The 27756-nt window shown below is 39.1% G+C and overlaps 4 protein-coding genes and 1 long non-coding RNA gene across 6 annotated transcripts in view; 3 read left to right on the top strand and 2 right to left on the bottom strand.

Annotated features, from left to right (window-relative positions):
* The first annotated feature begins 495 nt into the window (after window positions 1-495).
* Window positions 496-13273, top strand: ifih1 (interferon induced with helicase C domain 1). Its single transcript, XM_030080168.1, has 16 exons — window positions 496-1011; window positions 1994-2168; window positions 2653-2769; window positions 3042-3107; window positions 6269-6492; window positions 7233-7434; window positions 8559-8776; window positions 9241-9342; window positions 9483-9606; window positions 9718-9933; window positions 10098-10354; window positions 10468-10617; window positions 10766-10927; window positions 11083-11276; window positions 11518-11611; window positions 12147-13273. The coding sequence occupies exons 1-16, from the start codon at window positions 577-579 to the stop codon at window positions 12342-12344; spliced, it is 2934 nt and encodes a 977-aa protein (XP_029936028.1). The 5' UTR covers window positions 496-576; the 3' UTR covers window positions 12345-13273.
* On the bottom strand, window positions 9113-14019 carry LOC115379471 (uncharacterized). Its single transcript, XR_003930252.1, has 3 exons — window positions 13864-14019; window positions 10739-10832; window positions 9113-10305 (listed from the first exon to the last, which is right to left on the bottom strand). It is a non-coding gene; the product is annotated as an uncharacterized LOC115379471 (long non-coding RNA).
* On the top strand, window positions 13513-22236 carry fap (fibroblast activation protein, alpha). The gene is made up of 26 exons (XM_030080169.1): window positions 13513-13765; window positions 14004-14088; window positions 14599-14688; window positions 14807-14901; window positions 15009-15083; window positions 15245-15297; window positions 15495-15567; window positions 15944-16064; window positions 16204-16358; window positions 16656-16753; window positions 16862-16991; window positions 17111-17149; window positions 17245-17343; window positions 17434-17504; window positions 17610-17663; window positions 17762-17886; window positions 18070-18120; window positions 18565-18663; window positions 18766-18835; window positions 18926-19120; window positions 19319-19373; window positions 19471-19570; window positions 19787-19845; window positions 20708-20780; window positions 21095-21168; window positions 21454-22236. The coding sequence occupies exons 1-26, from the start codon at window positions 13763-13765 to the stop codon at window positions 21553-21555; spliced, it is 2244 nt and encodes a 747-aa protein (XP_029936029.1). The 5' UTR covers window positions 13513-13762; the 3' UTR covers window positions 21556-22236.
* Window positions 22237-22697: 461 nt separating this feature from the next.
* Window positions 22698-24198, top strand: gcgb (glucagon b). The gene is made up of 4 exons (XM_030080170.1): window positions 22698-22899; window positions 23021-23126; window positions 23226-23381; window positions 23660-24198. Exons 2-4 carry the CDS (start codon window positions 23032-23034, stop codon window positions 23778-23780), a joined length of 372 nt encoding a protein of 123 aa, XP_029936030.1. The 5' UTR covers window positions 22698-22899; window positions 23021-23031; the 3' UTR covers window positions 23781-24198.
* A 1406-nt stretch (window positions 24199-25604) lies between these two features.
* slc4a10b (solute carrier family 4 member 10b) overlaps window positions 25605-27756 on the bottom strand; it is a 28925-nt gene continuing 26773 nt past the window's right edge. For both annotated transcript variants that reach the window (XM_030080165.1, XM_030080167.1), the window contains exon 26: window positions 25605-27031. The gene's annotated coding sequence lies outside the window, so the exon portion shown is untranslated. The remainder of the gene's footprint in view (window positions 27032-27756) is intronic.

Genomic DNA, 27756 nt, shown 5'->3' with positions numbered 1-27756 from the left:
AAAGAGTTCCCACATACTATGATGAAAAAAAGACATGTTTTCAACTGAAAAACTGTAGCTCATCATATGATGTGCTAACCTCAAAGTAAATGAGGTCACTTAGACATGCTGTTCCAATACAAAGCTATGAAGTGAGAGAACGCTTTGTTGCAAAGCAAGGGTTCAAAATAAACATTATTTTAGAATAATTTGAATTTAAAAAAAAAAAAGTATAATTTGTATTGTAGCCCGCAGAGATTGAAAATATGCATAATAGAGATGACCAGGAAACTATTCTTGTTTTCTTCCCTCATAACAAAGAAGTAAGCCTGATCCTATGATCAATCTTGTAGTCCCATAATCCTTACAGGAATATTACCAGTATACTCACTATATCTAGAGCTTAACAGTGTCATTGATGACACCTAGTGGCGAGTTTTATATAGCTACTTTTAATTCCAGAGAAACGAAAGTGAAATACTTTCAGTTTCCCCAGTTAAACTGGGAGAGCTGCCCTGTGTTTGTCAGTTCACTGGAGGCAGCCTATAGTTTAAAGACGTGATAAGCGCTATCACAGCTCGGCTATAGGGGAGAAGAATGGCATCCGACGATACTGAAAGAGTGATTGTCATTGAAAGCGTCAGGCAAAGGTTGCGACATCTTATTTTGGTCGACCAGGTCCTGGATCTTATTCATTCTATTGGCAATGACCAAAAGGAGCTGATCAGAAACAAAGCAAGGAATGAGAGCAACACGGCGGCAGTGGACCTGCTCATCAATACAGTCATTAAGACGCCACATCATGACGGCTGGTTCATGGAGTTTGTTGACGCGCTGAAAAACGGAGGCTGTCAGCATGCAGCTGACTATGTGGAGGCCAAGTTCCCAGATCCCACTGAGGAGGCAGACAACGATGCCTGCGTCCTCTTCATTCAGCTCATGTCCCCTAGTCTCTTGGACCGTCTGAAGACCTCTGACGTGTGTGCCCACTGTTTCTCTGAAGGAATTATCAGCAAAGAGGATAAGGAAAATGTAAGTACAGTAATGTTGAACACAAATCCAGTCCCATCAAACAAATTCATCAATATGTTCATCATTAGCACTTTGCTGTGTGTGATCTGACACAAATGTCACATAATTAATGAAACTGACAAAGAAAGAAACGAAAGAAGGAAGAGAGGAAGAGAAAAAAAATGTCATGTAGGATCAATACCGTCCTCCAGTGGTCACCAGTGTGCATTAGAAAAAAGTTTATAATCCCAACAGTGACCTTGCCAACACATCAAAAGTGGGGTTGGAAAGTACCAACAAAATCCTGCTGAAGTTTGGTCACTAGTCCGGGGTTTTCATCCTGCCTGTGGAAAACTTGTGGGCATACAAAGCCCTTCTGAGGCGGTAAACAGTGAGCTTTAAATAACCTTGAACTTGAACTGCTATGCTGAAAGTTACCTGTGTAAAAATGCATTAAGTGAATTAGTCTGTAACTTTTAAGAAAAGAGCACTGTTGCATGTGATTTGAAAATCTTAATGGAGGAGAGGACATAGTTCACACCAAATTCTTATAACTGTAACATTTGGAAATTATAAAATAAAGTGCACTAACAAAGCCATTAACTCACTGTGAATGGCTCCACAACCTGGCAGCTCACATCCATGGATCTTCTGTTGCATACTATGTAAAGCCCACAAAATTTGCACTCTGTAATGGATGTGATTTGAAATTGGAACTAAATAAATTGTATCTACTTAATGACCTGAAAAAAACACCCCAAAAGTACAAAGTACACTAAAAGACACTCATTAACTAGAGTAAATGTAATGCAATCAAAAGTTAGTCCCCTGGCACAGTCTAGGCTACAGTGACTCATCTTTTTTTTTCCCCCCTTAGTCTTTACAGCCATTGACCAGAAGATGGCAGGATCAGCCTGACACTGCACTCATCCAAGTTCCATAGCACTGCCTTTTCCCCTGCTTGTATAACCAACTCACTCCATTCATTATGTACATGTTGTAGATTGAAGCTGAAGAAAAAAACAGCGGAAACAGGAAAGGAGCTCGTGCACTTCTGACAAGAATTGTGAGAGGTCGACCCGGGTGGTTCTCCACATTTCTGAAGGTCCTGCGAGACACAGAATGCTGGCCGGTGTACTACGAACTGACAGGAGAAACACAAGACAATGGCAAAGAAGGTTACTAACTTAATGGAAGTCTTACTAGGAATTCTCTTACATTATTGTTAAGGGATAAAAACAACGATTGTATACACTGTAATGTACACCAAACACAGACATTGTATAAACTTCTACATCAAAATCACCATTACATAAGTTATAACATTGCTATACTATAGTACACTATAATGTACTGAGGTATAGTGTAGTGCAGTAAACTACTGTAAAATCTTTTTCAAATCAGTTCCAGCTATGGGAAATTGTAATGGATGGTCACTAATACAGATTAAGCTGTTTTGCTTATAGTGTATGCCCATTTTTGTATAATTAAGGAGTGTTACATTAAGGAGTGTCAGAAAAAAAAACAAGCACTGAATGTTTGTGTTTTCTTATATACAGAAACACCTGCTATGTTTGAGTGTTTGTTAAGTAGCACAATGTGGCCTCAACATGTCTTTGTGTGTGTGGCTTGGTGAGACTGATGGCCTGCCTCCACTGACAGATGAACCTGCAGGGAGTGATGTCACCGCAGAGGAAGGACCAGCAGGAGCACAGGCCCCTGATAACCTGGAGTGTCTGGACAGCAGCGTGACAGAAGAGACGGGGGATGAGGCCACAGGTTGAACACGACACCGCTCTTCTATTATATGAGCAAACTTCTGTATATACTTAATGGTAAAGTTGCTAATGATATTAGCTGACAGCAGAGAAGTGGGATCCTAGTTATGTCGGTAAATATTTGCTACTTAATATGAAAAGACAAAAAGACAAATGAAGCCAGAGAACTTAATTCGGACGTTCATCCAATGTGCATTTTAAGACATTTCATATCATATACTGTCTGATAATGCTTCACCTGTTTATTTTATACCTTGGTTGATGTATTTGCAGATTTATACAATGAAGAAAGTGTTGAACTCCAACAACTGCCAAATGACTTGGATCCCTTCTCAACAAGTAAGACTGTGTTTAATTGATTTGGGTTTCCACTGTTCAGGGAGGAGTACAATGTCTGTACACAGTGATAATGTAAAACATGTTAGTAATGTAGATACTGCAGATTTTTCTCCCTGTGACCCTTTGTCGCTTACCAGCCATGCTCCAATAGGATTAGCAGTTTAAGTCAAATTGAAATCAAAGCAGGCCTAGAGATGACTTATAGTGTGAGGAACAAATGAGTGTTAAGTGGAACGTTCCTGAGGCCTGCCTGCTTAACTCCGCACAATATGTTCCACATGTGAACCATGATCTACCACACAGAGGTTATAGATCCTAGCAGAGCCTAGCAAGTGTTTTAAACTGCAAATACATGCTGGTTTTATATTGGCGAACTAAGAACTAATGTAAAGGAAAAGTTTAATACCACCTCATTTGATTCTGTATTTCAGCACAACATGTTGTATGAATGCTGATGTCAAATGCAAAGACTTGGGTCTTTTTTATCCCTGTGAGCAGCGCCATGCAGTTTGCTACAAAACAACTGTAGATGCTGTGTTCATTCAGTCCTCATGCTGGTGTTTCACTCTTCACATGTAAAGATCTTGGTGCCTCTCCAAAATTGTGCTGATATCAGAGATGTCGTCTTTTGGCACAGTCAAACAAGAAAAGATTATTTGGCATAAAAATAATTACATGTGGATTAACGTGGCAACTGGAAAACCAAGAGGACAAACAGAGCAGAAGGTTGATGTCATGAGCAGGCCTTGCATCAGTGTGCATATTTATATGAGTGTTTGTTTGTCTGTTTGTTCTCCTGTTCTTTCTCAGTTCTACTTTTTGTTATCTTTAGGCTTACTAAAAACAACACAATCAAAGTGTTATGAAGCAAGACAACTATAATGCACCAACATTCCAACATTTACCTCATTATCTTGATTTTCTGTGCTCCCAAAGCTTTGGTGGTCTACAGTGATCTGCTGGAAGAGTAATGCTGTCTTCATGTACTCCATTTCAGCTAATACTCTGGGGTTTTGCAGCTGTACAGTAAAGACAACTCTTTGGGAACTATTTTAGAAACCCAGTGCGGCAGAGCTTCTTTATACTCCAAATCCAGAATGATGAGGATAATATTTGCATCATTTTTTGCCAATGATATTTTGATAGGTTTACTGGCTACAAATTGTTATGCTTGGCACCTCAGATGAAGAGGGAGAATCTGGCTTTCCTGTTTAAATTTACCACTTCATTAGGTCATTCCAGCATGCTCTATTTCTGACATCATTTGTAGACATCTGCTCTCTACTGTATGTGGAAAATCTAAGAAATAATGAGGCTTGAAGCCACAGTTCAATCAGTTTCAGAATACTTGGAAAATGCTCTTTGGTGCAAATTAATACTTTTTTTTTTGGAAACTCTTAAGAGATGGTCACAATTCACTCCAGTTGTTGTGGAGCAAAGCCAGCTAAGTCACTACACTGACACTCAAACTTTTTTAGCTGGCACGAGAGTAAGTCAATAATGACTTTTTTTTCTTTTCTTTTTTTTTTTAACTATTCCTTTAAAATCAGGGCACAGTTTGTCTCACTTTTTGAGTAACATCATGAAACTCATTGTGGCTGATTAGAGTGCATGGTGCAAGCACAGTCCATTATATCAAGGATTGGTAGGCCGGCCCATAAAACCAGTCACACATGTGTTCTGTTATTTTAAGATACTTGTGGGTCTTCACTTAAACATAAGGAATTTTAGTTTGCTGGATCAAGTGGAAAAACAGCCCCTGTGGGTTTTTGTCTTATTGGAATGGTATTAAGCGGGGCTAATGGCTGATTTCCTCTCTAATACGTTTAGTCTGGGAACTGCTAATAAATGACCAAGTGACCAGAAATGCCACTGTTTACTTCCACTGTTGTTTTACTGCCTCATTTCTTCATGTCCATGGTCTTGTATCACATAAGTGTAATTTAATAACTTCCTTGAGACAGCACTTCAACTTCTAGCATACCAAGTCTAAGTAGGAGACTTAAAATATGTCTGCTTTGAAAAACATTTTTGCATTTTGAACTCATTACTGAGGCCACATTTTCCTCAGCCCCCTTCCCTCAGTTCTTAGGGAAAGGGGCTATATGCACACTGTGCGGTGTCATGTTTTGCCCCCAAACTAGACACATCAAATGAGCCACAGCCTGCTAGCCTGGCAGACTCTATCTTGTCTAACTTGCTGGGCTGACAGTTTGTACGAAGTGACCACAAACCTGCTGCTATTGCAAGAGAGAAAATAATACAAACTTCAGTAATTCCAAAATAACACCAAAATAACACCATTGCATTAACCTGTGAATGAAAATACCCAGTGGAAGTGAAAGAAATGGCTAACAGATGACCAAAGCTGCTTGAATATGAAAAGTAGGAAAAAGTGTGTTATATCTAACTTGAGGTGATGTCGAATCACCTCTGAGGTGATGAATTTGAGAGGTCATCATGATCGACCTGCACATGTAGATGCTAGCCTGTGCGAAGAGAAACAATGGATGACTTTTATCTTGTGTATTTTAGAAAATTAGAGGCAATTAAATGAGTTCACATCTGTGTTTTAACATGATCTCAAAGTTTATTTTGCAATGATGCTGCAAAAGGCCAGATTCCATCTACTCATTTGCGCTTGTACTATGACATCAGACATGTGTCATCCATATTGGCCTGCTTTCTGTACCGTTTTCACTTAAAGTTGTTGGACTTTATGGCTTGGACATGGCAAAGATTGTGCAACAGTGCCACCCAGTGACATAATTTAAAGTACACAGTGTTCATGTCTGACCTGACTAACACAGCTCTTTATGTTCTAGTCAAACACCACTGTGTTAATATTCGTGTTCTGCAGGGGGTTCATTTGATGGGCTGCAAGGTTTTAATGTTTGCAAATTAGCAATGAAACACATAATAAACATCTAAATGCCTGGTGTTTACATTTCACACATGTAGGACTTTCCAGAAATTTGGTGTGTCTGAACAGTCGATGTTATTTTAATAGTAAGATTTAGGAGACATTTCACTACAAGACCAAAAACCCAAACAATGACAAGCAGAGCCTTTCTTTGCTGGGAATGCAGTAACTATTGCCTGTAATTGCAAGTTTCTGTTGTGAACAGCAGTTTTATGTGAACCTTTGCTCTGCTTTACAGATGGAACTGACATGGCAGCAGCTGGAGGCCCCAAAAGAGCTGACATTGTTCTTCGAGATTATCAGATGGACGCTGCTAGACCTGCCCTGGAGGGGAAAAACATCATCGTATGCCTCCCTACAGGAAGTGGTAAAACCAGAGTTGCAGTCTATATTACTAGAGAACATCTGGACAGCAGGAGGAGAGAGGGGCGATCTGGGAAAGTTGTTGTCCTGGTGAACAAGGTATATGGTTCAAAGTCTTCCACTCTTGACCTGCAGCTATACACTATGATGTTGGCCTACTTTTGTCCTCTTGAAGATCCAAAGAAAGTTCTGTGTTTCAGTCAGTTTATACATGTGGGTCAACTCACCACAAATTACATGCCTTAGGGTTTACATATCCCCTTTACTTTGTTACCATTTGGCACAGAAGTGTGGGGCTCTGCTTTGGAAAAATCACCGTCATCACTTATCCTATTTCATACTATATTTTTTTTTCCCTACTACAAACTCTGCTGTATGACTGAGAGTTAAAAGACTGTCTTGGAGCCACCATCTTAGAAATATCCTTATGACTGAAATGGATCTTTGTGCTTTGTTATTCATTACTGGAAAGAATTGTATAATAACTTTGTAGTAGAGTCTCAGTAGAAAAGGGAGTGTTTCCCTGAACCTCCCTAAATCATTAGCAAATATTCCAAAATTGGTGCACAGCCAATTTGAAACCCTGCCTTAAACAATAACAAACTAAATGAATACTGTCTTACAGATATGCATCTGTGCTAAACTGTTGTCAGGACAGTCCTAACACTGCAATTACTAAGATAAACAAAGGCATATTTAAACTAAGAGCTAAGAGCATGAATGTAATGCCAATTATTTCCATTTGCTGTTTTTTTTTTTTTTTTTTTTTTTTTTTTTTTTTTTTTTTTAAACCATTGCTTGCAGTGACATTTCTTTGAATGTGCTGTACTATCCTGTAGGTGCCTCTGGTTGAGCAGCATTTTTCCACAGAGTTCCGGCCATTTCTGAAGCATGCATATAAAGTGGAGAGAGTCAGCGGAGACTCACCGCTGAAAATCTCCTTCACAGAGATTGTGAAGAAAAATGATGTTATCATATGCACAGCCCAGATTCTAGAAAACTTCTTGGACAACAAAGATGATGAGGGAGTTCAGCTGAGTGGTATGTTGCCAAATTTTCTCTCCATGAGCTAATGGCCACTGTAGCAAAAAGAATATAGTACAACACATCACAATGCAACAGATGGATTGAGCATACATAATGTTACTTTTTCCTTGAGTGAAAAATTTCTTTAAGGTTTCAGCTGGCTTTATAAACATAAAAAATCAGATAAGGCCACAGCACCTCCACTTGTTAACAAATTTTCTTAAAGCCTAAAGTTACGACCTGTGCAGGCCTCAGCCGCAGACTTTGACAGGTTTTGGAATAGGAAGCCACTAGCAGCATCTCCCCTGATGATACCTGACAGGTTCCTGTCAAAGTCTTCCGGCTCTGCTATGCGCTCGCTGGCACTCACCGGTCCAAGGTGGAATAGCCACCTCAGTGGAACATATGCTGTTTGTTGAAATGCCTGAGGGCTTACTTTTTTTTCTATCTGCTGGTTTCCTGGCCACACGTCTGTTCAAGCCATCAGTGTGTAGCTGATCAAATTCACATGAGAGCCTCTATCACCTACATCAAGCTGCCCGTTCCACTCCCACACTTTTCTCCTCTAGGGACATATTTGTATTATTGTGGTTTAACTTGTACATCTGAATGGTTATATTTCACCATTTTGCTCATATTGTTGTGAAATCCACATTTTAATACGTTCTTGAAGGAATCATTTCCGGTAACTGTGGTTGTGTGGGTAAAACTGCCGTGTCAAGCTCCAAGAAAAGAGCTGGTTTTTCTGGGGAAAGCTCTCATACAGAGATGCTGTAATTTGTGAGTAAAAATCAAATGCACCACTTTATTTTTAAAAACTAGAGAAAATATGGAGTTTTTTACATGTAAGTAATTATGCCTCTTGAAAATAGTATTACACTGAGACAAGCATGAGTATAAACAATCAGAGAACCACTGGGTTGGATGTGTTTTACTGTTATTCTCAAGTATTTGCTCTTCCCATTTTGGCTTCACAGTCTTGGCACTGTAAACGCCTTTGTTCCTCTGTGTTTTCAATGTTGAGCATATTGTCCAATGTTAGTCATTAGTTTGTACAGCCAAAGCACACACCTAATGCAAGTACCAGATTGGATCACCCAGATGCATTTATTTGTTCATGTCCTCTGCTTTTTTTGTAGATTTGACACTGATTGTAATAGATGAGTGTCACCACACTAAAAAGGGAGAAGTCTACAACCACATAATGATGCGCTACCTGAAGCAGAAGCACAAGAATGTGCAGCTTAAGAAGGAGCAGAAAAAAACAGTGCCCATCCCTCAGATCCTGGGTCTGACTGCCTCACCAGGTGTTGGGGGAGCCACAAAAATGGATAAAGCTGAGGAGCACATTTTACAAGTAAATACTGTTGTAGCCTTTTTGTCTTGCACTGTATGCTCAGACAACAGCTAACATCCCCAGTCTCATTCCTTCGGTTCCACACTTTGATTCAGCAGTTTCACCTCTTTGGTTGGGTTAAATCCTGCCCCACCCTCCCTGCCTCATTCATTTAATACCCTGCTCACCCTGCCAAGCTGTTTCTAATGTTCCACATGGCCCCTGCATACTGGGCAGCCATAAAGCTTACTATGCCTATCATACTATTACCACAGTGGGGGAAAAAAATTGAAAACAGCCTTTTGGTTTTAACCCTTTGTTGGACATGCTGGAACTGAGTATAATAGTGGATTTTCCTTAGATACAATAGCCTCTTTATTGAACATACTGAAATTGAGCACAATAGTGGATTTTCCTTAGATAGAGGTGATTTAAATTAATTTGATTCAGTCTGATACCGTAAATCTTTGTGTTTCCCTTGGTAGATTTGTGCAAACTTGGATGCCTATAAAATCATGACCAAGGACAATGGGCAACACAAAAAGGACCCGTACAAGCAAATTGCTTCTGTTGAAGCCCGACAAGAGGTATACTTGTTTCGACTTTTTTTTTTTTTTTCTTAAGGAAAATGCCTCTGTTATTATTTTCACTGGAACTTGTCCTATCTATCAAAGGAATACAATTAAGAATGATACATATTTGTGCATCCAAACACAATCTCTTTCAGGATCCTTTTGGGGATGTAATCAAGAAAATAATGAATGCCATTCATATCCATGCCAGTCTGAGCCCTACATGTGACCTGGGGTCTCAAAACTATGAACAATGGGTGGTTCAAAAAGAGCGAAAAGGTGAGCACAACTTTTACCATGCTCAGTTGCCCCTGTCTAAAGTTTGTTCATTTCTTGCTGATGTAAAACAGCCTGGCTTGCATAGATCTGAGGAATGATCTTCTCTCATAGCTGTTAAAGACGAAGACCATAAAGTGCGGGTTTGTGTTGAACATCTTCGAAAGTACAACGAGGGTCTACAACTGAGCAACACCATACGCATGTGGGATGCCTTTGGATTTCTTAACAAATACCAAGAGGAAGAAATGAAGAAAAAAGTGGCCCCAGAGGAGGATGAGCCCATACAAATAACAGACACTGAGAGATTCCTCTTCAATTTGTTCAAAGGTATTTAAGCATTGTCAGTACTCCCAATTAATTCCACTTGTACCATTAAAAGATAAATGTAAGAGTTCTTCACACTTGTTGCCTTGGTCATTAATGCCCTTGCATATTCTGTAGCATTTCAGCACCGTGTTTTTGGTTAATTCTTTGAAATGCATGCCCTACAGAGAACAAAAAGGAGCTGCAGACACTTGCAGGACAACCACAATTTGAAAACAAAAGCCTATCGGAACTGAGAAGGATTATTCTTCATGAGTTCACCAGCAGAGACAGCGCCAGAGGGATCATTTTCACCAGAACACGTTGCAGTGCCATGGCCTTAAGTCAGTGGATACAGGAAAACTCCAAGTTTTCAGATGTCGGAGTGAAAGCTTCCTATGTGATTGGAGGAGGAGACCAGAGTAATGTCAAACCAATGACAGCTGTAAGAGCACACATCTGTAAAAAGTACAGTGATTGCATTTTCTTTTGGCATCCTGTGCACATCCCATGCTACTTAATCAACGCTGATTTCATTCACATTATTGTTTTACTTAGGCAGAGCAAAAGGATGTTTTGAACAAATTCCGGAATGGGGAAGTCAACTTGCTGATTGCTACCACAGTGGCAGAGGAAGGTTTAGACATACCACAATGCAATTTTGTCATCCGATATGGCCTTGTGACCAATGAGATCGCTATGATTCAGGTCAGTGGTCAAATGACTGTAGCTGGAACTATGAAAGCTGGAACTTTGGTCTGTGTTAAGCAGCAATAGCTGTAAAATCCACTAATTAAAACCATAGGAAAGTGTCACACCATTTGCTTACCATTTCCCCTGACGTTGACCTTTTTAGGCTGAGGGCCGAGCAAGAGCTGAGGACAGCAGTTACACTCTGGTTGAGGTGAAAGGCTCCGCAGTGGCTGAAAAAGAGAGCATCAATGAGTATCGCAAGGATATGATGAGCAAGGCCATTGCCAAAATCAAGAGTCTGAGTCAAGACGACTATGACAAACGGGTGTGTTCCTCTATCATTTACTTTACTCTTTTCCATTTTAACTGTTTCAAATTGTAAAAATTGAGCTAAGAAGGGTACTAACAGACTTCAGGTAAATGTTGCTGATAAATCCCGCATTGCCAGGACCATTTTCTGAAGCTGTTTTCCTCCATCAGATCATGACGCTTCAGTTCCAGGCTATAATGGAGGAGAGGGTGCGAAAGACTAAGAAGAAGCAGAAAGACAGGAAGAGCAGCAGCCCGTCTGAAGTGAAGTTTACTTGCAGAGGCTGCAGCAGCCATGTCTGCAATGGTGACGACATCCAAATCATTGAAAACATGCACAGAGTCAACGTGTCGCCACACTTTGGGTATGAATACAGTTCACTCAGAGCTGACTTATAAATGATTTCAACCTGTCCTGTAGGTTTACTAGTGTATGTACTTAAAAGAGCACTCTAGTCTTGTGTCAGTCTGGGTTAACTGGAAAAGGATATTTTGCCCAAAACATTGGAGTACTCCTTTAATGTTTCTCTTTTGAAATGAAACCCTGATGCTGAATAATACTGCCTTGGTTGGGCAGTCGGAGAATAACAACTCACTGTTTTTCAGAAAACTTTTCATCCGAAAAGAAAACACCTCTCTTCAGGAGCGGCTTCTGGACTATGAGACCAATGTCTTCATAGCATGCAAGATCTGTGGTCAGGTAAGCGTTTGTGTTGTCTGGGCTTCTCAGTCTTTGAGGTAAACCTTTTTTTCCCTGTGAGAGTTGGATTACTCGTGTTTGTTTGGTGAAAAGAGCTAATCTTATGATTCATCTTGTGTATTTGGTGCGGTAATGAACACCAGAGGCAGGGCAGTATTCACAGTTCACAGACTCAGAGGAGCCAACCATTGTCGTCTACAACTGTTTTCAAACAGAATCAAAAACGGGAGGGGAAAAGAAGATCTGAATGGTCTTAGAGGTCTTAAACACTATTAAATAAGAAGCATAAATTGTTCAAAACAAATTGTTAGAGAATCACAGCTCCCACATGTCAGCTTATTGGCATAAGTTAATGCACTCTATTTGTGTTATTGTTGTTTTGAAATCAAAGTCTGGCAAGTATATACATTGCATTACAAACTCTGTGCTGAAGCACTGAGATTAACCCCTTGGCCACTCAAGGATGTATCTACATACTGTATTAATTCAGAAGTGGGTCCACTTATGTCAGTCCTCTTTATGTCCTCTATTGCAGAGATGGGGTTCAATGATGCTCTTCCATGGGCTCGAGTTTCCCTGCCTCCATGTGAAAAACTTTGTGGTGGCATACAATGGAAAGAAGATTAGCAATTGTACCAGATGGAATGAACTTGCCATCCAGTTTCCTGCCTTGGACTATGTTCACCATGCAAGCCAAGTGGTGCAGAGCTCAGACGACGAAGACACACAATGAATTACAACCAGTACTCGAGTTGAGGGGGGATGAGGGTGGATGGCATCCCCCCTGAAATAAAAACGGTCAGAATCATCCACCCTGTAAAACTGCCATCCTCCCTTTTCATCAAGTGAAAAAAATTGACCATCCCCCCTGAATTTTTTTTTACAACTCGACTACTGATTACAACAACACAGAAGAATTACAAATAATGATGCATCCTATTCTGATTTTAAGTGTGTCTTGTACAGTTTGAATTATCAACAGCACTCTGAAAGCACTGCTTCCTTTGAGTCCTATACTGCCATAATGGTAAAGAGCCATGTTGAACTGGAAAAACACAGCCTCTATGTTATAGTGCTAGACTACAGTGTATTCATGACTTACTTTGTCTCTGGTTGTCAGTGAGGTGGGTTTTTTTGTGCATTAGTCATATGCATATAATGTTTCTGCTAAAGCAAGGGCAATGGTTAAATTTTTAGGTGAAAATAATCAGGAAATATACTTAAACCACGTATCTCCGGTAGACCTGGATCTGGATCAAAATAAAAATAAATTACCTCCCACACCCCTGAGGTCCCATGGGACAGGAGCCTCAGAGCCTGTGGTAACGTCTCAGCAGAGTGCACCTGTCAGCACACACGCTAACAAACAGGTGCTGGTAATTTTCCATTAAACCCAGCTGTTTGTGAATTAATCATAATCCTGTTTCAAACATGATTTATGTCCATTCGCATGCTATCTGTTAGATTATATTGCCTGAAAAATGGTGTTACACAATCCGTAATGGCTGGGTTCACTTCATAAGAGAGGGTATTAAGGGGCTTGAGTGTGGAAGTATGTATCAACACTGCTGGTCTTTAAGTTTTCTGTGATAGTGGGATGACTTTCTGCCTGGTTGTGGGTGTTTATTGTGTACATGCAGTATGAATCAAGAATAAAATGGAGCACCAACTGTCTCTTTCTCCAGCTTGTAATCTACAAGTCTACAAGAGGGCTGTTATTAGTGGCTATTCTCACAGCTGGACGGAATGCTGAATTTATCAGGAGAAACATGCACTGATTTTCAAATCTGTTGACTGTGTGATGTGCGGCCGGTGATAAAGCCACTTCCTAAATCCTTGCTCACAAGTTGTGCGCTCTCGGAAAGTTATGTGGGCTGCTGACTTCGAGGAGACATCCCTGTCTGCTCGGAGACTCCTCACCACTGCATCTGGAGCTATGGAGTGAGGAGCCGGACTTTAGTTGTCCTGAGAGTCAAACTGAGGCACAGTTTATTAGTAGTGTTAATTATCACAGCCTTCCTATGAGTAAATCTGCTTGTATGTCCACGAAGTGAACTTTAACTTGAAGTCAGCGACCTTATTTGAGGATTTTTAAAAGCTTGAGAGCCGCACATCCACCCGCCGTTGAATGTCGAGCACTTCATCTGGATCATGGTCAGTAAATCGATCAATATCCGAATGAGATTCAGCTGCGCAAAGTAACTTTTTGAACTGAAAAAGGAAAGCTGTAAACGCACTGTTAGGCTGCTTACCTGGCAGTAGGCGCCTGTGTAACTGGTGGAATGACTGGAGAAATGAGCTAGAAAAGGAGACAGCCTGTTGCACAAGAGTTGCTCAGTCAAAGAAGAAGTTTGTTTCGACTTTTGTTTTGTGTCCCCCTCACCTTTCACAGGGCTGCAGCAAGGTGCTATGGGGGGTGGTAGGGGCGGCTGCCGTCATCACGTTAATAGCTGTCCCAGTGGCAGTTCATTTGAAAAGTAAGTTGCTTCAGAGTAGACCTACTGTATATGTATTTATTTATTGTCCTCTTTCTGTGTGTTTGGTATCTGTTGTTACACTTAAATACATTTGATCAATCACTATTTTTGATAATGTATTGTTGTTGGTGCTTGATACTTTTTTCAGTAAGTTTAAGCAACCTTCTCATCTAATAAGCTGCACCATATGAAGTTTATTATGATATACATTTTGATCTGCTAGTCTGTTCATTCGTATGTATTCTTAGTTATTATCTTATTATTGCCTATTGTATGGAAAACTGATGAGAGTGTATTTTGTTAATCACTGCACCAAGATCATTAGTGCCATAGTGAGCCATTGGGTAGCAGGCGGTTGTTCAAATGGCGCCACCATGTGATGGAAGGATGGATGAATGTCTCAGCCCTCTCATATCTGTTAGATTCAACAGGAGTCAAAATCACTCAGTAACTGTATTGTTATTGGTGAAAACCCCAGAAATGCAGTGTTATGTTTATCTGAACTGACAGGAGCTGGTGGTGCCAAAAGAACTTACACCCTTGCAGATTATTTCAATGACACCATTAGGTGGAAGGGATACAACTTTGGATGGATATCAGGTATCACTTTCAGTCTAATCATCATGCAGTCATTCTCTGCAGCACAGCATAACGTGATGATTTGAACGCTGATCCTCTTGCATGTCTCACAAAAGGCCCTGTCTTCCTCACTCTGCAGACAATGAGTATGTGCATAAAACAAGCGAAGGACATGTCTTCCTCCACAATGCTGAAACGAAGGAGGAGTCACTATACTTGAGCAATTCAACCTTTGTAATTTTTTTTTTTCCAAAATACACACAATTTTGAAACAAACACATTTGCCAGTGTTGATATTATTTGACTTTGTACTGATATTTCCATGAACATTTGCACTGTAGGCCCAAGTGGATGCCACAACTTATTACCTCTCAGGAGATAACAAGTTTGTCTGCTTTGAAAGCAACTACTCAAAGGTGAGAAATAAACCCTGCAAACATTCTCAGGTTGCTTTGTATGCATTGGTCATGTTTTCCAGTGGTTGCACTGGAAATATCATCTTAATTTGGAGATACAGCTTGACGAGAAAGGTCAGAAACATCTAATTAATGACAGTAATGTGCTGACAATCCAACAGCAATGGAGACATTCTTACACAGCCTCATACTCCATCTATGATATGGAGAGTTCGTAAGTGTCTGATTTATTAAACTGTTTTCACTCTTTCATAAGTTGACCTTGTTATGCAGGATTTTACACTCTCTAAAGAAATGTTTGTGGATAATTCTGACTCTGGTCAAACATTGACTGTTTCCATAGTGACATTTCATTCATACAGACAGACATATCAGCCTAAAAGACAGTGATGGATTTATGTTTCATTACAGAGCATTTGTCACTTCGGCGAGGTTTCCAGAAGTTGTGCAGTACTTTTCCTGGGCACCAACAGGGAACAAATATGTGAGTGTAGAACAATTTAAAATACATCAATACATCACTGTGGCTGGTGGCTGAACCCTTAATATGCAAACATTTATTAACATGGTTAATAGCTAATACATGACATCAATTTACTTCTTTTTTTTTTTTAAATGAATGATAGTGTAGCCACTTCAGTACAACAATGTAAGTATTAAAGTGTATTGGCTTGATAGAAAACATGCAAAGCACCGTGGGGCTGGTTGCACTTGAAAAACAAAATGTCAGGTCAGGCATGACTGTTGCAAAACATCCCATTGCTGTCAACCTGAAAATAGATTTGTAGTATATTTGTAATAAAAATCAATAAAAAAAAAAAAAAATAGAACTCTGCACATAACCAGAATCTCTTCTCTAGGCTTACATCTCAGATTTCAACATTTATTTGAAATCAGATGTCACCGCTGAAACAGTACAAGTGACCCACAATGGGAAAAAGAATGAGATCCTTAATGGTGTCCCAGACTGGGTCTATGAGGGTAAGTAGCATTCACTGTGTTAATGTGTTAGTGGTGCAGGGTGTGGCAGATGTGCACATTTTGTGTGTGTCTCTGTGGTCATTGGTTTGTCGTATGTGCCAGGAGGTAACTGAAAATTTGTTTTCACTCACAATTTCAGAGGAGGTGTTCGCATCAGATCGGGCAGTGTGGTGGTCATCAACTGGAAAATTCTTGGCCTACATAGAGTTGAATGACACGGACGTTCAGAAAGTGGAGTTCTCTTGGTATGGATCTGACCAGTACCCCCAAACAGTGACTGTTCCATACCCAAAGGTGGGATGCTCAATTATGTGCCCTTCTCAAGCATTAAATCTAATATTAGAGTAATACCAGACAAAATACTATACTTATGAAATGAGGCACAAAACAATGCACACAATGAATAGAAACTGATTATTGTATACTCTTTATTTTCTCTATTTGTCACATTGCTGCATGCTTAATTCTGCTTGATTCAGCTTTTGATTGTGTTCCTCACAGAATGCATTCTCCAATGAATCATTACTCAGCGAGATGGCTATTGTATTATTAATATTTTAAAAATTTTATTATTATTATTACTATTATCAGGCTGGGTCTGAGATTCCAAAGGTGAAGCTCTTTGTTGTTGATACAGAAAATCCATCGAGCCGCACACAGGTGCTTGCCCCCACTTCCATTGCTTCTGGGTCTGTATAATCTTTGGGTTTATGTCATCAGCTAAAAATATACCACAGTGATATTGCCATGGTCTACCCTATGTGAAAAACTTGTCACTCTCGATTGGTTTTATTCAGTGATCACTTTTTGAGCTCAGTGACCTGGGTTACGGACGAGCGCATCGCAGTGCAGTGGATCACAAGGAAACAGAATTATGTGCTTGCACAGATCTATGACTTTGATGGAGGCAGCTGGAAAGAGAAGCAGGTAGGTGTCACTTACCTCCCCAGTTGAGGAAATCCAATTTTATGAGCATTACGAGCAATGTAATGACTGAATGCACATATGTGATGAGTAAATGCTATGAATATATCTACTCTTTATAGAAATTTGAGCAAACGAGCAAGACAGGCTGGGTCGGTCATGTAAGTTCTACTAAACAAATACCACCACTGACCTGATTAATTGTTCCTTGGTGTTAGATTAGAATAATAACCATAAAATAATTACTTTTTTCCAGTATAATCCCCTGCCTCTTTTCTTTGCTGAGGATAACCTTAGTTTCTACAAAGTGATGAGTGACACTTATGGCTACAAGCATATACATTATGTAAAAGATGTAAGTATTTCCAAGCACTGTTATGTAAAATATAGCTGTCCTCATATCTTGAGTGTGGAGTGTTGTACTCACAGAAGGTTTTCCCTATAGGGCAAAGCAACACCTATTACCTCAGGCAAGTGGGAAGTTATCTACATATCCAAATTAACAAAAGATGCCATGTAAGTAATGGTGCAGTATGAGAAAATTGTTTATGAAATGTCATATCATTTAAAGAATATCTTTTTTAAAAAATCAAGTAAAGCTCCTTCAATTATTTTTCACAGATATTATGTAAGTAATGAATACCAAGGAAGACCTGGCCAGAGAAATCTTTACAAGTAAGGAGGGCCTCCTCTCTGTTTGACGAATCAGAAATGCAGTTTAATCCATCCTGCCGAAAAGGATGTAAGCTGACTGCTGGTTGTTTGTTTATCAGGATTGTGATCGGAAGCGGCCACTCTGCCCCCCAGTGCCTCACCTGCGGCCTGTATAAGGACAGGTGTCAGTACTACTATGCTTACTTCAGTTATGATGCCTCCTACTACCAGTTGGGCTGTTATGGTTAGTTACCCCTCCAACACACTACATTTACCCATGAGCATGAACTCATCCATGGTCAATGTATAGGGTTATCTATGCTGGGGAATGAACTGTGTGCAATAAATAAGTCCAGACAGATATGACATAACTCATACAGAGAGTTCTGAGTGTAATAAACTGCACTCTATTTTTGTTTTGTCCCAGGCCCAGAAATGCCCTTCTTTACCCTCAGGGACAACAGAGGCTCAGGTGCAGGTATATGTATGAAATTTTCAAGTTTATTGGATTAACCCCAAGACAATGCTCCTAGATCTTAGAAAGTTCTCGGTCTGTCCATTAATATCCTATATGCCACAGTATGTTGTGATAAAACAAGCATTATTAACATCTGGCTTTGCACATAGCAACATTGTATTGCCCAACATTACACAACTTATTGATAAGTTAATAAATTAATAAAATATAAAATAGTGCCTTTACATAGGCTGTTCCTCATGGTTGATTGCAGTCATCATTAATATTGCCCTCGAAACTCGATCAGATCGTGTTCCTTCAGCAAACCTGATAAAAAATCAAATTGTTCCACCTCAACATCAATTATTCAAAGTCTATATTGATATAGTCCAGTTAATATGTAATGTTTTCTGTGCACATTAGTAGTCAGTATACATGCACTTGCTATTCTGTTATGTTTTTCAGAGCTTGCCGTTCTTGAAGAAAACAAGGAGCTGAAAAATATCCTCAGCGAATTTCAAATGCCGACCATGAAGCGTGGTACTTTGAGGATCGCGGGTTTTGGTGAGAGATTAAATATTTTAAACAAGTGAATTTTCTTCTCATTTACGATAGTCTTTTTCTGTGTTATTCAGCATTTCATAATTCTTTTTTTTTCATCAACAGATCTTTGGTATCAAATGATGTTACCACCAAATTTCAAGAAATCTAAAAAATATCCCCTTCTTATTGATGTGTAAGAAAGCGCTTCATCAGATTTCAACTCATCCATTGACAGTAAAGTTATGGTTGTGCACTGTTGACGATACACTGCCGTCCTGTGTAGGTATGCCGGCCCCTGTAGTCAGAGGGTGGACTTCCGCTACAGACTGAACTGGGGCTCATACCTCTCCAGCACAGAGGGCATCATTTATGCCAGTTTTGATGGAAGGGGAAGTGGTTACCAAGGTGATAAAATAATGCATTCAATCTACCAGCGTCTTGGCACATATGAAGTGGAGGATCAAATAACAGCTGTGAGGTAAAAAGCACTTGAACATCAACATTGCTTGTATGCTGTCACATGTATAAGGTGACATAGAATGTGTAGGCTGCTGATTTCAGAGATAAAATAAATGTTTTTTTCCTCAAATATTTTTATGCTTTTCATTGGAAATCTTTGTGTGTGTGTGTGTGTGTGTGTGTGTGTGTGTGTGTGTGTGTGTGTGTGTGTTTCAAGGAAATTCATCGACATGGGCTTTATTGACAAAGACAGAATAGCTATATGGGGCTGGGTAAGTTCGATCCTGTCTTGTTGCTTTCTGTAATTTCTGTATGATTTTAGTCAAAATTGTTTCTGTTTTCCTTCAAACTCCTAATGATGATTTCCAGTCATATGGGGGTTATGTCACCTCAATGGTCTTGGGTGCTGGAACTGGACTCTTCAAGTGTGGGATAGCAGTTGCCCCGGTGGCAAAGTGGGAATATTATGGTAGGTGCATCTTTCTATGTTTGTCATTCGTAAAACCATCTGTAAAAGGTTTTCTGATGTTGTTTGATTGTTTTTAAATACATTTCCAATTTGTTTTTTGTCTGTCTGTATTCAAATCTCTGTCTAATTGTAGTGATTACTGCAACAAAATGTTTTAATTTGTCTTGTTGCCTGATATATTTTCATAATTGACGTTTGCTGGGTTTTGTTTTGCAGATGCAGTGTACACAGAACGATACATGAGCAAACCCACAGAGAATTCTGAGGCTTATAAGGTAAAGATCAAAAATGGAAACACTTTATATCATATTAAATGTCATCAACCCTCAAGCAACCAGCATGTTTTGTCCAACTGGGCTCAGATCAAACCCCAGTTTAACATGAATGAAAAAGAAGCTCCTTTCAATTCAAAAATATCTTTTTTCATTAAGTATGTCATTAGACATGGAAAAAAAATACACACACACACGTACTTTGTTAGAATTATAGTGTATATTATAGTGTTTCAAAACTAAAAACAAAAAAAAGCTTCAACCAGATTAGTGTTAAAATGTTTGTTTATGATGATGACAACAATGCAGAATTACTACAATATCGCTGACTGACAAGTTGATTATACATATAAGCATAATCATTTTGATTTGGAGCACGATTTTACCTGGCAAACAATTTCTCCAGGAAGACGAGTGGACCTTCTGGGAGCTCTGTGTCAGCGGCTGAACTGCCTGTCTTCTCAAAAATCACATAGACAACTCCCCCTCCCCCTTCTGTGGATATGTGTCACTTGATATCTTGTCCCTAGAGAAACCTGGATTTTTACAAAGATTAGTTTGATCAGGGTAGATAAGCTGTTGCTTTTGACTGGGGTCACACGTAAGACCCCAGCATGATGTGTTAAAACAATAATCCCATCACTCCTGATAAAGGCAGAAACCTGAAACAATGGTATGAATTAATTGGGGACAAAGTAAAGAAATTTTTGAAGAATCAAAGAAATAACCTTTAGAATATGAATAAAAATATATGCCTGGGTCAGGTGACCCCAGTTGGTCGCTTGAGGGTTAAGATAGCTTTTTCATATTCTGCATTTATGGTTTTACAAATGTGTTATAACAGTGAAAGTTTTCTATTCAACAGAACTCCACGGTGACAGGCAGGGCAAAAAACTTCACATCAGTAGACTATCTCTTGGTTCATGGCACAGCTGACGGTAGGTTAAGTCACTTCATGTCCCAGTTGTTCCTCATCCGATGTGAGGGTCTAAGGACAGAGGATGTTGTACTTTCTGTAAAGCCCTTTGAGACGAATTTGTAATTTGTGATCCTGGGCTATATAAATAAATAAAATTGAATTGAATTGAATTGAATTGAATGTCCGCCTGAACATTTGGCAGCTCACTAGCTAATCAATATGGCAGGCAGCACAGGCAAATGGATGCTCCTGGCTTCATGGAAACTTTAGACCAGTAGGTAAGCACTGATGTTCAGTCAGGTAGTACAAACATTTTTTTTTTCTTTCCTGTAGACAATGTTCATTTCCAGCAAGCAGCACAGATCTCCAAAGCTCTGGTTGACGAGAAAGTGGACTTTGAGGCAATGGTAAATATTGGCTCAGGGAAGAGGACTAATATGGGCCTTAATGGTGTTGATTGAATCAGGAGAACAAATGGACAAATGGACTAAAAACTACCTTGTTGTCCTTAAACTGGTGTTAATTTAAAATATGTATAATATGACAATATACCACAAAACTTTGAATGGTCAGTTTACCTGACAGGCTTCACGTTTTCCTCTTCCCCATCACAAACTATGAAGACAAATTATCTCAAATGGGACAGTATTTTTTTGTATGAACTCTAATTTCATTTTCTGGGCTCATTTCAGTGGTACGCTGACAAGGACCACAGTCTTGGAGGATCAGCCTTTCGGCACTTATACACCCTCATGAGCAACTTCCTGCAGAAATGCCTCGTCAGTCCCAAATAGATGTGAAGAATATGAGATCATTTATACTGTATACAACCACTATATAAGATTTTTTTTTTTTCATTTCATGTACTTTTTGATATTCTGGACTGTAAGATTATGCCAGTTCAGTGTCTGTACATTTGTTAACAGTTATAATGTGCAGTGTATATTGGATTGCTCATACTCGAGTGTTTATATTTTATGTGGAATAATGGAACAATGTGACATTTAAAACTTGTAAAAGCCATTGTATGCATGTATGTTCAAACGCCTTCTTATGTGAGGATGATCTGAGTGATAGTTGTAACATAAAATAGATACACTTAATTGCACTGAATTTGTGAAGTGTTCAAATTTGTAGTCCACTCATGGTATAATGAAACTGTTTTGAAATGTTTACAGATTTTAATGTTTCATCATGTATTACAAGTAAAATGATTTTCATTGTTTTATGCAAGTGAATTTTCCATACCTGCTTATTCTATAAACCAGCATTGCAATTAAATAACTAGCACAGAGTAGTAATTACTAGGCAACATACAGTATCATGTTCCCTTTTATGAAAACACAACCATCTGTGAAATAGTCACAACACCCAGTGTGCTGTCAATATTTGGTATCACAATAAGAATGGTCATTTCAAGAATTGCAGCCTGCCAAGTATACAAAATAAAGCCTTGAACACATGAAACACACTGAACAGAGTGTTATTCCTGCCTAAAAAAAAAAAAAAAATTACTTCCATTACCTTTTGATTAAAGTATTCATGGTGTGCTTCAGTCATAGATGGATTTGTAATCGTCATGAATGGACATTGAAATCTTCCAGTTCACTTTAAATTCGAGTGGTGTATTAAATCCAGTGAATATCCTTTTGTCTATTTTCTGTGCTTCATGTTGACAGTCTAAAATGAAAAGTGATGTAACTGTTCAGTCTAAAAATCAGTGGTTTAGTTTGTCTGATGCTGTGAGACCAGTGATCTGAACACACAGGTAGGCACCGGTATCTGAATCTGTTTGTCAGGGTAATGGTCATGTTTGATTTTGACACCTGAGGAAACAGCATTCACCTCTCAGATATTCCCACTTTTTTTTTTTTTTTTTTTTTTTTTTTTACAAAGTCAAATACACCCAGCAGACTGCCACGGAAGCTGACTAATGGACTGAGAGTAACAGAGGATGTGCAGAGGTTTCTGTGATAGGGGGGCCACCTGAGAGACTCCCACCCAGCTCAACTATAAAAGACTCGGCAGACCAAGAAGGGACCATGAAACCGCTCCAGGAAGCCAAGGAGGAGAAGCACACCAAGAAATCTACGCACTTTACATCCCACCTCCTAGACGCTCGCCAGACAGGAGTGCAGGTGAGAATCTCAGAACATCTGCGAGCTCTAGTTCAGATTTTATTCACCTCAGAACGCTGCTTTACTCAAACTGTGACGTTCCTCCAGTGTCTAACTTGCTGTCATGCTTTTCATTTTTCAGAAAGTCAAACAATGAAAAGCGCCCACTCTTTGGCTGGACTCCTGCTCCTGATCATCGTTCAAAGCAGCTGGCAGGTCCCTGACCAGGACACAGAGAGAAGCTCTATGTAAGATCCCCTCCAGGCTTTCTGTCTTTCACTTAAAGCCTTCTTTTTACCCCTGCATAATAGCATCTTTTAAGCATTCAATTAGGTATCTTTTTGTAGTCTATCAGCAGAAAACTCCTTGTTCAACGAACCCAATGAGCTCCCAAACATGAAGAGACACTCAGAGGGAACTTTTTCCAATGACTACAGTAAATACCTGGAGACAAGGAGAGCACAAGACTTTGTGCAATGGCTAAAGAACTCAAAAAGAAATGGGTGAGTGTGATTCTCTCTTTACTTTGATACTAAACTATATTTTAATACATTTCAGCTCTGTAGTATAATGAAAAAAGGATTTCTCTGCATCTAAAATAGTATCTATAGGTTGCTATAGCATGCAGTATTTTGTTTTGTGTTTCAGAGGAATGTGTATTTTGCTTGTTTTGAATTAATAGAAGAAATGCATAGTTGTAAAATTCCTTATCATTCTGAAGATGACTGCACTGCAACCAAGTGTTTTTGAATGGGTCATTTAAACGTGTCTGATTTTGCAGTGGTTTCATTAGACGCCATGCGGACGGCACCTACACCAGTGATGTGAGCTCCTACCTGCAGGACGAGGCAGCAAAGGAGTTTGTGTCCTGGCTGAAGACTGGCCGAGGCAGACGAGAGTAACCAAAGGCCGCCACCATCTCTCGACACCTCAAAATAAAGCAACAAGTCATCAGATTTCACACTGCCTTTGTGCCATTATCTGTTTTACAACTTGTGCTACACTTTTCCTTGGTCATTAAACCCCCCTCGTAAGAATCTCTTTGTTGGTCCTCAGTGGTTAAAGGAAGTATTGTCGTCACAAGGCAAAAAAAAAAAAAAAAAAAAGCTGAAATGTGCACAACCTATCAGTGCTGTGTGACGTATCACCAAGGATTCAGAATGGTGTTACCATGATTTGTTTTTTCCCATTTCACATCTTGGTATTTTTATCTTCCATCACACCTAAATATGTAACCTTCAGCAATTGATCTGTGTCTGCAACTTGGATGGTTACTTCTGTAGATAGTCGGTATCTTTCCTATTATTCATATCAAGCCAGATTTAGTTTTCAATAAAGAAATGTGGACAATCTATGGGGTTCCCTCTTTTACAAATGTAATCCATTTTTACATATTGGCTTACACAGGATGCTTTTATAACAAAGCATCAGCTCTACTGTAAAATATACAGCAGGAATTGATGATCGACAAAAGAAGCAGCAGTTAACATCCACCAAGAATGCAATACAATTGGAGGTCAAATATAATGGCTAGAAAGAGAAGTTTAAAGAAAGAAGAGTTGCTGCACACTCAGCTCTGATGTACAGATTTATTAAATCAAAAAACAGTGTTTCAGCAGTGCATACCGCCTTCACCAGGGTTAACACTGAAAGCAGCATGGTGTGTGTATGTGTATGTGTGTGTATGTGTGTGTGTGTGACAACTCTTCTCTCTTGAAGTTTGATTGAGCCCTGCTGGCCAGCGCCTCACTAATGCAAGTGTATGTGTTTCATCTTTTTGAGACAGACAAGGCCATTTCCGTCTAAAACAATAAAAGTTTTAAAATGGAAGTGCTTTTTTTTTTTCTTTTTTTTTTTTTTACTCAGTCCATTTCTAAATCATGGTGCACAATTAAATCGGTGTCGCATAAAATCTGATGTCTTTCAACGTTACAATTAGTATCAACATTGAGCCAGGAAACGTGATTCTTAATTGTGTACCACTGGTTTGCTGTATTTCACCTGAAATGTGTTATCCTCTGTTGGAATTCCTCTGCTCACAGAGGTGGAACAGAAATCAACAAACATGTCACTCTCCACGGGAAAATGCTCGCTGGGATCTCTATCAGATAGCAGAGAGATGTGTTTCACCTGTCAGCTGTGCACCAGAAAAAGATTTCCCAATGAGGCGCTGACAGCAGGCCGAGGAGGGTTACGTTAAATGAAAGGAGGAAGAAATCGTGTCAATCAACACGGATTGTTTGGGATCAGTGATTGGGTTAACATTGTTCAGTTCTGCCTGGCATGGAGACAAAACAATAATTCACATGAGCCAGCCACTTGACATGCTTTGGGATGTGCTACCTCTCTTAGCTGTCATCCGTGGAGCATCAAACCATCTGTTGAGTACAAAAACCTCTGCTAGCTCCAATCTATTTATAGGCTAATTCTCTGAGGGTCACATGTTGGGCATTTATCCTTAACAAATCTCGCCTATTTAGTGTCTAGGTAGATATCAAAAGTATGCATCACCAATAGTGTATTTCTATAAGTGTATACCTAAATAAACATTTGAAAGCCCCTCTGAAATATTAGTTGTAATGTAATAATATTGAATGAGTTTGTTTTATACTGTGAAAGGGTTCGACTGATCAAGCACTGGCAGATGAAAATCTTTTTTGTTGAACATTTGATGCACAGCTGCACGGTAACAAGTCCATGTATGATGATAACAAAGGAAGCAGGACTGCTTATAGAAATTTATTAAGGTAAATTCACATTAACAAGGTATGCATATTTCATAAAGTTGTATTTAAGGATTTTCAGCAGGATGTTTGAAACCCCATGGCTCTTCCTCTGTTTTTAAACCTCAACTATAATATTGTCTATTGCACATCTCAAAGATCAGTAACAACAACAGGAATACAAACTGTCAATTTTGGTGAAAAGTCTTTATCATGGAGCTTATTAAATATTTCTGTGTCACTAAACTTCATACAAACATTAATAAATATGAGACCATTAAAATTAAAATTTAACTTTACAGGCGACACACAGACATCAAGCAGCAAATTATAATATCTCTTAGGCTACAAGGCATCCTGTAGCAAATAAAATATGAGGAACATGTCGTATAGGTTTTATCCTTCAAAGTAAACATAGCTAAATATTTTCTATAAATATGCTATTGCCATTTCTGTAAAAAAGTGCTATTGCATTTGGTTCTTAAGTGATGCATATTGCCCTTAGGAAACACTTTCCTTTCCACTTTCTTTTAAATGAAATGCAAAATGATCCCCTCTCAAAACATACTGTCAGAAATATTCATTTTACAGATAAGAGAATTTGCACAGGTTTTAAGTCTTCATTTTCAACAATATAACCCTCTTGGCTGGTCCAACGTCTGTTACGGCCAAGAGTGAACTAAAGCTTTTATTACTGTACATGTATTTGACATCTTATTTAATTACAAGCTATAATCAAAGTTTACACATTGCTTAAGATTAAATAAAGCATTAAATATGGTAGCAACACTGAATAAATGAATGATAATTGCAAACATAAAGAGTTTTCTACCCGCATCACTGACATGACTTTGTGCTGACTCCTATACAAGCTAATCAATACAACAAGGAATACCTATAGTCATTACCAGCAATACTGAGCAACGCTATTGAAACAGATGTTTTATAAATAGGTAATGAACCCAGGTTGATACTGATAAAATGAGCTTTCAAAATACAAAATATACAAAATACATACAAACAGATTCAACACAAAAAAATACTTTGAAAATATTTTCTTTGCATTTCCAGCCGCTCATCCCTTGACATTCTTTTAGGTCACATTCAGTGAAACAATGCTTTGTCAGAATTTTCTGTTACAATTAAATGCTAACAACACAAGAATATTACAAAAAAACAAAAACAAAAAGTATCACAGGTTGCATTGGTTCATGAGGAGGCAGAGTATTTCAGACACATCAAATAAATACGGTTAATGTTTAATGCACATACATTTACAGGGCTAAAGTCAAAGGGGTTGATTGATTGCAGCACACGATATTGTTATTATTTTTTTTATATATAACACAATGAAAAGACAAAAACTGACTACCCGGTCCATATTGCCCTCCATCCTCTTCGCCTCCTGCTTCTCATCTTGTACTTCAGTGCTGTGGGGAAAAAACAGGATATCAGAGCAAAATGTCAAATGATAGCTGTAATAATATACAACTGTCTGTCACGTAATCCTGCTCAGACAGGATGAAAACAATTATATTAATTTTTTTTTTCCAGCTAAGGCAGGAATTCAGTGGCATTTCATTCTCTGACAGCTAAGTGGTGTTTCAGCTGATGATGGGTCACAACCTCACTCAAGTCTCATGCAGCTCTACTGCACGAGAAGGATGTCGGTGGAATATGCTAAGATGCTGCATGCTTAAAAATACCCTTTATCACCCTGAGTGACTGGCTGTGGACGTGTTAATGTGGGCTAATTAAAGGATAATTCCAGTTATTTTCGACCTGGGCTTTATTTCCCTAGTTTTTGCCGTCATGATGATTGACTGTGTTCAGATTGTCATCACCTACTACACGGCAGAGTTTGACGTAGCTTCAGTTTGCTGGGTGTGCTGCTATTAAGCACACACCCACTGGGCAAACACTCTCTGAAGTTAAGTCAAACTGCACAGTGGTGACATTTTGAACACAGACAATTAGCCCGGCTGACACCCTCTGCATCAGTCGGCAAGGAGCTGTCTCAAGTGTCATGATGACAAAAACTAGTAAAATAAGAAGTCTCAAAGACGGAGAGAGTTTTAGCATGGACTGTTGCAACTGTTAATGCAAAATAATGCAACATTAATGTAACAGAACCAATGAAACAATGTTTTATAGT

Source organism: Myripristis murdjan, chromosome 21 (assembly GCF_902150065.1).
Source record: "Myripristis murdjan chromosome 21, fMyrMur1.1, whole genome shotgun sequence".
Lineage (NCBI taxonomy): Eukaryota > Metazoa > Chordata > Actinopteri > Holocentriformes > Holocentridae > Myripristis > Myripristis murdjan.
The sequence above is the reverse complement of the archived record's forward strand: the minus strand, read 5'-3'. Positions and strand labels throughout refer to the sequence as shown.